Below are 10,138 nucleotides of genomic sequence, written 5' to 3'. Positions count from 1 at the left end.
GAATAAATACAGAGAAAACAGGAAAGTTAAGTAAATCACAGTAAAAGCATCCCAATATATTTTAACCCTAAATATCCTGAATCGTTTTACAAAAGTAATTTATTCAATAAATAAATGGACAGAGACCACAACCCCCCCAATGTTAGACCTAAAGTTACGCCCTTGTGCATAAAACTAGCAGATATCAGCATATTATCAATGGTTTGAGGCCACTATGTTTGCCTTCTACAGACTAAAAATGCAAGTTGGGCTTATTCATAAATGTAATTTGTCTCTAGGTGTGACAGAGGGATTGGTTGTGTGTGATTTGTCTCTGTGTGGCCCTGTGATGGACTTGCAACCTGTCTAAAGTGTACTGTGCTTCCTGCAGTGACTGCTCAACATGGGCACCAGTGACCCCTGTAACCTGGAAATTAAGAACCAGGTAAAGATAATCTGTGGATGCAATTTCAATTGTTGTCTTTTTATTCCTAAAAGACATCTCACTGCGTCAAAGCTTTATGAACCACTGTGATGCAAAGACCCAAACTCTTTTCCTACAGAACTTATGTATTTTATTTCATTTAAATAACAGATACAACTAAGTAAAGCATCTATAAATTATATTGATGAAATTCTAAGATGATCAGTCTTTTTGTGTCACCTATAAAACGTTTCTAAATATAATGGAGATATCTACAAGAAAATTGAATTGAGTGTTCTACAAGTTATTTTATTCACAAATTTGACATGTCATACATTGAGAACAAGGCAAAGGAAAAACACCAAACACAAGTCAACTTATGCTAAATAAACCAATTTCATGGTCAATAATTTCATAAATATTGTAAATGAATTTCAAATTCAAATGCTTGACATTCTTTGAAGGAATGCTTATTGCCTTTCATAACTGGGATTTCAATGAGAAGGGACTGAGTTAAAGTTGCATTGTTAATGCTGCTATGCAGAATTATGATTTTTTTTTAAACCTGCATTCAGAGAATGTCTTGAGCAACTGTCTTCGCTACCACCACACAAAAATGTAGCTTAATATCTGCAAAACTAATGGAGGCTTGGCCATTTTTGTTTTGGCTAAATTCAATTTGATGTGGTGGTCATCTTGAATTGGGGTAAGTCGAAATGTTAATAACTTGTAAATGCACAGTCAAAGGTTTCAGTCTAAAATATATTTAATGGTTGATGAAATGTGTTGCGAGCAGACATGGTTGATGCCAGCAGCCAAAGTTTCAAGTAAAAATACCGTGTTTTTAGTAGGTGTTGATGATATGCTCAATTACTATCAAACCAATTTTTAGCCTAAAATCTGTTGAATCAACTGACAGATAATCGGCAGTGTGAGATAACTATCATGTCCAAAAAAAAAAAACTGACAACAGATATAATGCAAACAAGAAAAACTATTCAACAAAGCAACAAAGCCTACCTATTGCACCAGCAATAACAATGCAAGRTTTGTACAAATAACCAGTAATGCACTCAAAACAAGCGGCCACTTCTATAGTTAGGATGAACTGTTATTACTGCATGTTTTACAAATTAAAAACAGTTTTATGAAACACAGTAATTTGGAAAAGCCTAAAAAAAATAAAACAAAATAAAATGTGTACGGCACACCCAAAAGACAAAATAAATCCCTCCTCCTGGCTTTATTCTCAAGCGCCGAGCATTTTTTTCACCATGTAGCCGGGCATGTTGTAGAGGAACAGACCTAAGATGGCCAGCAGCAGGAGGGCTGTGACGATCTTGATGGTCAGCCATCTGTACTGGTCGCACACCAGGTGTTTCGCAGCTTTGAGGGGGATGAGGAACCAGAGGAGGGCAACATCTGGACGGCTGTTGAAGAACCAAACAATCAACTTACAAAGAAAGTCCTTATATATTCATACTTTACCATAAAATACACTATAGGGATAGTCGGGTCATTTGTTTTGTCAAATAATTACCAATTTTACCATATCAGTTGTGATGTTCATAGAGCTTGGAGTGTAAAGAAAAGTGCCAACCTTTTCACCCAGACTAAACTAAACAAGCATAACTTTTTCTCTAACCCAAGATACTGGTGTAAATGAACATTAGCAAATATTAATGGTCCAACATGTGACCTTCACAGCCTTCAGCCTTTTTCTACACCAGCTATGTCAAGTTGTTTCCTAACAGTGCTTTCTTTTTATTATTCGCTAATGAAACAATAAGCTGGTGGTGAAGATCTGAAGTCATCCAGGGCACGATCAAACCAAAAAAGGTTAAAAAAATCAAAACAACTGGAATTTTACTCATACTGATCTTCATACGGGATAATGATGTTTTTGCATTTTGCTCTTTTCCCTGAGGAGCAATGTTTTCCTATTTCGCTGGAGTATCTGAAAAACTCAGGAAGATTTTTTCCAAATACAACATCCTGATACATTTTAAACCCAACAGGGCCCTCAGACAAAGGCTGGTCCCTCTCAAGGATAGAACCTCCAAAACCCAAGTGGTATGGCATCTGTAGTTCAGTGCAATGAGGAAGATTCAGATCTCCATCCTGGAGAAAGTGAACCCATGGCTCAACACTGGAGAACAGCTCTTCAGCACAAGACTCCAGCTTTTTACCTGCAGCTCAAAGATAAAGGATGCTCTGCTGAGGTCCAAAATGATTGTATTTTAGACAGAGAAGGCAGGTTTGAGAGGGGAGTTATTTTACTTGGCTTTCAACACCAGCGGGATTTAGTTTTAAATTTTATGTTTTTGTTTTTAAACCGTTTTTAATCACTTTTTTATTATGTTGTGTTTTAATGTACAGCACTTTGTATCAGCTGTGGTTGTTTTAAAGTGCTTTATAAATAAAGTTGGTATGGTATGGTATGGTATGGCATGGGAGTGAAGGAAACCATTAACGTCAAACAAGAAAAGGAGGAGAGCTCAGATTTCAATTTTCAAAAGCTTACAATGTAGCGTTAGGTTTGATTCCTATGCAGTTTCACTAATTGACAACTTCATGCATGTGACCAAAACATCTTGCCCGTGAAAGAGACAAACAGAGAATAATGACTCTCCAATAAAAAGATGAGTATAGCTCCATGTTAATCTAAATGGGAATCTAAGCATGAATGAGGCCTCTCATGCAGGTCTATAAAGATTTTAACTCCAAACACACTGCAGACATTTTGAACTGAGAAAATCGCCTGAATGGGAAATTAAACACCTTCAGCTTCAGATAAGATAAGATAAGATAAGATAAGATAAGATAAGATAAGATAAGATAAGATAAGATAAGATAAGATAAGATAGAACTTTATTGATCCCACAGTGGGGAAATTTGAACATTACAGCAGCTCAAAACAGTGGAGTTGCAGTAACAGGCTGGCTGCCGTGGCGCCAACTTAGAAACAAAGAAAAACTGAAAACCACACAGGGGAAGGGAAGATGAGGAAAAAAGCAAAAACATCATATTTTATCAACACTGTGACACACTGTGGTGTTTATGAAAAATACCTCTGCATAGAGCAAGTTTATTAGCCAGAGGAGTAAGTGAGTTTAAGGGGGCCCGAAGAGTACAGTCCCCAAGACCAGCGCAGCTACAGTTCAGAAATATTGATGGAAACTGTTCATTCTGTGCAGCTTTCAGCCAGCTCTGGAAAAAAGATTAGATGGGTGAGAGGAGGAGGGAATGTAAGGGGCAGAGCCTCTGTCGACACATCCAGCCAGGAAGAATTTAGTCAATAGATCCAAGGCCATTGTCGGGGAGATCCAGATTCTGTAATCAGTTGTTTTGGGAACAGAAGAGACAAGCAAACGACAACAATTTTCCTTCTGCTTTAGAGTTTCTGCTAGTATTCTCAAGGTGGCGATTCCAATCAGGCGAATGTGGACAAATTCCGCCCAGCCGAATCTATCAGATTCCTCCCAGATCAATTCCATCTGGCCAGCAAAGGCCAGGGAACACAGCTGGCCAGTGACCCTCAACAGAACCGCTTGCAGACCGAGTCCAGCTTCGTTCAAGGCAAATTGTCTGAGCTCTGATAAAATACGGCCACCCATCGAATTAGTCAGTCAGCCAGGAGATGAACAGCCACCGACAATGATTTGTAGAACAACAGGAGACCACCCAGCCAATCTGTAGAATCCAGTGATCGGAGTCCAGACATAAATTCAGAACAGAGAAGAACAGAGGTCCCACCTTTAACATGTCCTCCCATGGAAGAAAAAACTTTGTTCCAAAATTTTTATTGAGAGAACAGCTAACCAAATCCATAAAAATAAAAATATCCATGATTTCATATTTTGGATGAAAAATGTAGAGAAGTCTCCAAGCAGCAAAGCAGGGAAAGATAAGGAAGGGCAGGAGAGAAGGAAGAAGCATCTTACTCCTCCGAGAACAGAAACAATAAATAAATTAATTAATTAAAAAAAGTCTAGTTGTTTTGTTTTTTACCCTTTTTTGTTAAATAGCAAATGAGACAGTTTTTCCACGCCTGCGTTATTGGGAAACCTTTTTTATAAACCTGGAAAATAACAGAGACCCTCCTTTGGCTATCCGTTAGCCTTGTTTTGGTAAAAATGTATGTCTCCTTCTCTATATTTCATGCTTTGTGATAGCATAAAGGTATAAGGTTCTGCGTCTTTGCTGACATTCTAGTTCACAGACTTCAATGTCTGGTTGAGCCTGTTTATCTGGACTTTCAATCAGAAGATCTCTATATAGAAGAAATAGAAGAGCTATCAATAGCAACTTCACTTTGCGACAGATCATGAAGAAGTGTAGGGAACAAGAACAAATGTCCTAAATTTAGTCGTATTGTTAAGAAACTACACGCAGATGAACATGCAAGATTGATAATTGATGGAGATCTGACTGAGCCCTTTGAGTATAATAGTGGAGTAAAGCTTGCTTCTATTCTCTTTAGAATGTACACTCCTATACTACTTAACCCTGCTTTTGACAACATCAGTCCTATGCAGCACAGCATTAAGGTCCATTTCAGATATGACTCAGATTTGATTTTCACCTCTTGAAATCTAAAACCAGTGTTCACCAGCCATATTCAGGAAACCCAGTATGCTGGTGATGATGTTGCTATTTTCTGTGAGGACACCATTTTACTTCAAGTACTTTTGTCTGCATGTGACAGTCTGTCACAGAATATAGGTCTTTGGATCAACACCAAGAAAACAGAACCTGTGAGTGTAGGAGAACAACAAGCTGACTTTTACATCAACAGGCAAAAGTTGACAAAGTGGATCATATAAGCTTTGTCAGTAGTGATTACAAGTTAGATAAACAGATTACGTTGCACATCCAAACTGCGTCTTGGGCCATTGGTAGGCTCAGTGACAGAGTTTTCAACTGTAGAGAATTAACAGCAGAACCTAAACTCATCTGTAATTCTGTACAATATGTTTCGTAAACTTTTTTATGAATTGGTCTTAAGGTTAAAATGATACAATATGCAGAGAAGGCTGTACAACGTAAATGAAAATGGCATGAACACATATTTTATGTCTTTCATACTTGGGTTTCTCCAGAGGTTCTGGTTCGTTTCGTCCATCACCAACTGGGCTTTTCTCTGCCTCCTCTCCTGTCAGAAGGTGCAGCTCAGCTTCCACTTTACCCTTTAGAGACATAAAAACACTTTATTTCTCATCACAGAGTGAAGCTTGAATGCAGCTCCCACTGTAAATACCTCAACTGAGAAGAGGATGTAGCCGTACAACCAAAAAACTGTTATTTATCTACTGACACAGAAAGCAAAGTGCAATAATTTAATGGTAAAAGAATCCATGTGTGAGGATCCGTGTCTTGTGTGTATTTTGTGTGCTTTATGTCTGCCTCCATCTTGTGTCCTCTTCGTGCCATTTCACCTCAGTCCTCAGCTTTCTCTACATCATTCATTCACAGGTCTTTACTCATCATTAGCTCAGCTGTTTCCGCTTTCACTCATCCCTACTCTGTATTTAACCAGCCTCTCTTCACCACTTCAGTGTCTGGACATTGTTTGGTTTAGCATCTTGTTCTGCTCTTTGTATTTTTGCCTGGATTCTTAGTTTTCGTAGTTTTGCCACCACGTTGGCTTTTTTGTTTAATAAAAACTTTTTTTTTTATCTTTGAGCCTGCCAGTATTTGGGTCCCATCTCACCACAGACCTGATACCATGTCTGGGTAACATTTGCAAACTATCTCATGAAGCACTAAATCAGGGCTATTCAACTGGTGGCCTATGGGCCACATCCAGCCTGCGAGAAACCAAAGTTTGGCCCGCCAAATGGTTCATTCATCTCTTAAGCCCAAGCCCCAATTTTCTACTTTAAATCCTGTAAGTTCTTTTAGTTAGACATAGACATGTTTGGCATCTACAGAAATGTCAGAATCTTGGCTAGACGCTAGTAAAAATCATTTCTATGAACATCCAAGACAGTTAAAACTGCAAGCAGTTGAAGATAAAACTATGAAAGTGAAAATACAATTGGTTTTAAAATTTTGCAATTCAGAGATGTCAAAATAATATTTGTGGTAAACAGAAGGCATAATGTGTTTTTTTTTTGTTTTTGCTATTGTTTTATTATCACTACTTTTATTACATAGGGTTCTGCATGATAAATTCATGATTAAATGCAGCAAAATAAACTATTTCAAAGGTAACAGATCTTTGTAATTTTTGGTTTATTTACATAATATATTAAATTGTTGAATGTTCTACCCCTTAGCTGTTGGCTTGCAATAACTTTGGCTCCTGGAGCAGTTTAGTTGAATAGCCCTGCACTAGATGGATTTTAATGAAACAATCAGAAAGTAATTATTGAATGAACATCTATGACTGATTAGTGTTTGGAGTCAATCCAATTCAAGATGGCCACCTCAGCTAATCAGCCTTAGCAAAATAACTAAAACTCTGGCCATTTCTTTCTTTTTGGGATAATGCTTGATGTGATAGTAATTAGGAATAAGTGTGAAAACATTTGTAAGGAACATGCATTTGAGGGATGAGCAGTAGAGCTGAGTATGTGGGTTGTGCAAGTGAAAAACTGGCCAAATCCTCATTGTCATTGCCAAAAAAAAGCTTATTTTGCTGTTGCTAGTATTGACATTTGTTTTGAGATTTTGGTGCCCCCAGATGCTGCTAACCAGGTGCCCAGTATAAAATTTATTACCAAAAGGCATTGTCAAAACAAATATATAATTTACCAAACATAAATTACTTTCTTTTTTGCGCTAAGTATAAGTTTTATAATTTTACTCACTGTGAGCTCAAACTCGTCATCCTCATTTCTGGCCACAAAGGGCCACCAGCCTTTGATCCTCTTCTGTTTGAAGATGGAGACCATAGGCATCTCTCCTTCATTTGTCACCATTTCTATGGTGCACTGCTTGGGGGTCTTTGCACCACGTGGGAATCGATTCAGGTCCAGCTCAATTGCACCTGGGAAGTCAAAGTTTGTTGGGTCAAAAAATTAATCAATTACATCTGTTGAATTGTGATCCAAAGGTTTCCATGTAACTGAGTGTGTTTGATCAAATTAATTCAGTGTTGCTCTACTGTACCCAGGAAATCATCAGCTGAGAAGTGATCAGCATCCCACACTTGTAGATTAAGTCGAGGGGGGATCTTGTACTCTGTTTCATCCCAGGCAAACATAGACTCTTTCTTTGAGATGACGATCTTCTCCTCTGCCATGAGGTAGTCAAAGGGATAGATGAAACGCCAGTTGAAGTTGCCCTCTCCGGTGATGGAGTGGTAGTGGACGTCAGTGTCCTGTTTGTCCTCCTGCTGTCCTTTCAGCCAACTGTTTGCAGGAAACAATAAGTGAACACAACCTCAGTTCCAATGAAGTTGGGACATTGTGTTAAACAAATAGAAACAGAATACGATGGTTTGCAAATCCTTTTCAACTTGTTTTGAATTGAATACACTACAAGACAAGCTATTTGATAATTGATAAATTTAATTAATAGACATAAAACTAATTGATAAACTTTTTATTTATTTTGTTTATTTGTTTGTTTGTTTGCTTGCTTGCAAGTATTCACTCATTTTGAATTTAATGCCTGCAACATGTTCCAGAAATGCCAAGTCAGGGGCATGCTGTGTTACATCACTGAGGACACTACTTGCTGAAGCTTTGTAGGTGGAATTCTTTCCCATTCTTGCTTGATGTCCAGCGTCAGTTGCTCAACAGTCCAGGGTCTTCATTGTTGTATTTTGTTCTTCATGTTACAACATACATTTTCAGTGGAAAACAGGTCTGGACTGCAGGCAAGCCAGTCTAGTACCCACAMTATTTTACTATGAAGCCATGCTGTTATAACAGGTGCAGAATTTGGCTTGGCATTGTGTTGCTGAAATGAGCAGGGTGTCCTTGAAAAAGGCGTGTCTTGGATGGCAGTGTAGGCTGTTACAAAACCTGTATATACCTTTCAACATTAATGAAGCCTTCACAGATGTGCAAGTTACCCATGCTATGGACACTAACACACCCCCATACCATCAGAGAGACTGGCTTTGAAACTTTGCACTGATAATGTGAATTGTTGGTTTTCGTTGTTTAAATAAAACTATTTTCATGCTGTAATTTTTTTCTGAAAGGAAAAAATTGGATAAAAATAACAACATGCTCCAAACATCGAAAACTCACACTTACCCTCGCACAAATATGTCACTTGACTTCTCACCCGTGAATATGTCATCGTCCTCTAAAACAACCTCATCAGTGTTCCAAATGATGACCCTCAACTCAAACCTGCACAGATGAAATTACATTTTGTACATCTACTTTATTATCTGTGGTAACATTTTTTTTTTTACTTTTAGATTTGCATTGATTTTAAGTCAATATAAAAACTTTCATCCATACTTCTTTGGTTTTCTTGGTGAAATGTCGAGTGCGGGACCAGGGGCAGTCATGTCCTTGGGGAACATRTCCACCCACATCTCAATTCTTCCCTAAACACAGTTATAATAAATAAAACATTGACTTTCAGAATGCAAGCAAAAAATTAAAATGCCGTGGGTACCTAATAGCTGCTGAACTGTTATATTTAAAAATAACTAGAACCAAAACTAGCAAAACATTAGTCAGAATGATCAAAAATACAGCTGAAAGTTAAAACAGCAAACAAAACTAAAACTAGAAAAACAATAAGTAATACTACAATTAGACAAAATGCAGATAAAAGATACAATTAGCCAAACAGTTGAAAAATGGCAGTTAAACATTGAATTTAGCAAAGTTGTAGCTTAAAACAGAAGCTAACAGCAATAATGAGGAAAACCACGTCTTACCAAAGCTAAGATGAGCAGAACAGTAAATAATACTAAAACTAGCAAAACCTTGGTTAAAATTTTAAAATGCTAAAAGTAGCAAAACAGTAGCTAAAGGTTTAAAGTAACAAAATGGCAATTAAACATGGCATGTAAGTGACAAAAAATAGTCAGTATGCTGAAGCAGACTGAAGGAACTGAAAAATCTCAATGTACAGATACTCACTCCACAACCCTAAAAGAAAAAGCAGTTAAACAAAGCTGATGGTTGGCACAGAATAACATTAACTTACTTGTTCAATTCCTGGTTTGTCAGGGTGAAGCAGTGGTCTAGTCTCCACATGCTCTGGGACAAGTTTGCAGCCAGCTTTTGGGATACCCTCCCAGTGCCTCAGCACAGTCAGGGCAAGGTGTTCATCAGTCTGCTTTTTCAGACCTGACAAACATGGGTTAACATTATGTTATTTCTGTTTAGGGGCATGTTTAATAGCAATTAAATAAAAAAAAAAGCAGGCCTGACTTCCTGAGACAAATGCAACAGTACTAAGGCATTTTGAGTACGGTAATAGGAAAAAAATAAAAAGAAATAAGATTAAAAATACCATTTTCATCCTCTATCTCAGTTGGAGCCATGAAGACACGGTTCTCCACCTTCACTCTTCCTCCTGGGCCATAGTGTGGTCCATCCAGTTTGCCATCTTTACACAACTTAGCCAAGATATGAGTCGGTTTCATTGGGTCCCTCCACACATTGTAGCCATGGCTACATAGTGAACAGAAAGTACCAGTTATTTGAAAAGTCTAATGTTAAATAAAATCATAAGGAATAGAAAGAAAGAAAGAAAGAAAGAAAGAAAGAAAGAAAGAAAGAAAGAAAGAAAGAAAGAAAGAAAGAAAGAAAG

The 10,138-nt window shown here is 37.7% G+C and overlaps 1 protein-coding gene across 1 annotated transcript in view; it reads right to left on the bottom strand.

Moving 5' to 3' along the window:
* Positions 1-691: 691 nt before the first annotated feature.
* LOC106531053 (otoferlin) overlaps positions 692-10,138 on the bottom strand; it is a 41,119-nt gene continuing 31,672 nt past the window's right edge. Inside the window, exons 37-44 of the mRNA XM_014026815.1 lie at positions 9,839-9,999; positions 9,530-9,672; positions 8,830-8,918; positions 8,617-8,715; positions 7,520-7,761; positions 7,219-7,397; positions 5,492-5,592; positions 692-1,833 (exon numbers count right to left, since the gene is read on the bottom strand). Coding sequence (XP_013882269.1) covers positions 1,653-1,833; positions 5,492-5,592; positions 7,219-7,397; positions 7,520-7,761; positions 8,617-8,715; positions 8,830-8,918; positions 9,530-9,672; positions 9,839-9,999 — 1,195 coding nt within the window. The 3' untranslated portion in view covers positions 692-1,652. The remainder of the gene's footprint in view (positions 1,834-5,491; positions 5,593-7,218; positions 7,398-7,519; positions 7,762-8,616; positions 8,716-8,829; positions 8,919-9,529; positions 9,673-9,838; positions 10,000-10,138) is intronic.

Source organism: Austrofundulus limnaeus, unplaced genomic scaffold, assembly GCF_001266775.1.
Source record: "Austrofundulus limnaeus strain Quisiro unplaced genomic scaffold, Austrofundulus_limnaeus-1.0 Scaffold592, whole genome shotgun sequence".
Lineage (NCBI taxonomy): Eukaryota > Metazoa > Chordata > Actinopteri > Cyprinodontiformes > Rivulidae > Austrofundulus > Austrofundulus limnaeus.
This window is presented reverse-complemented; position numbering and strand designations above follow the sequence as displayed.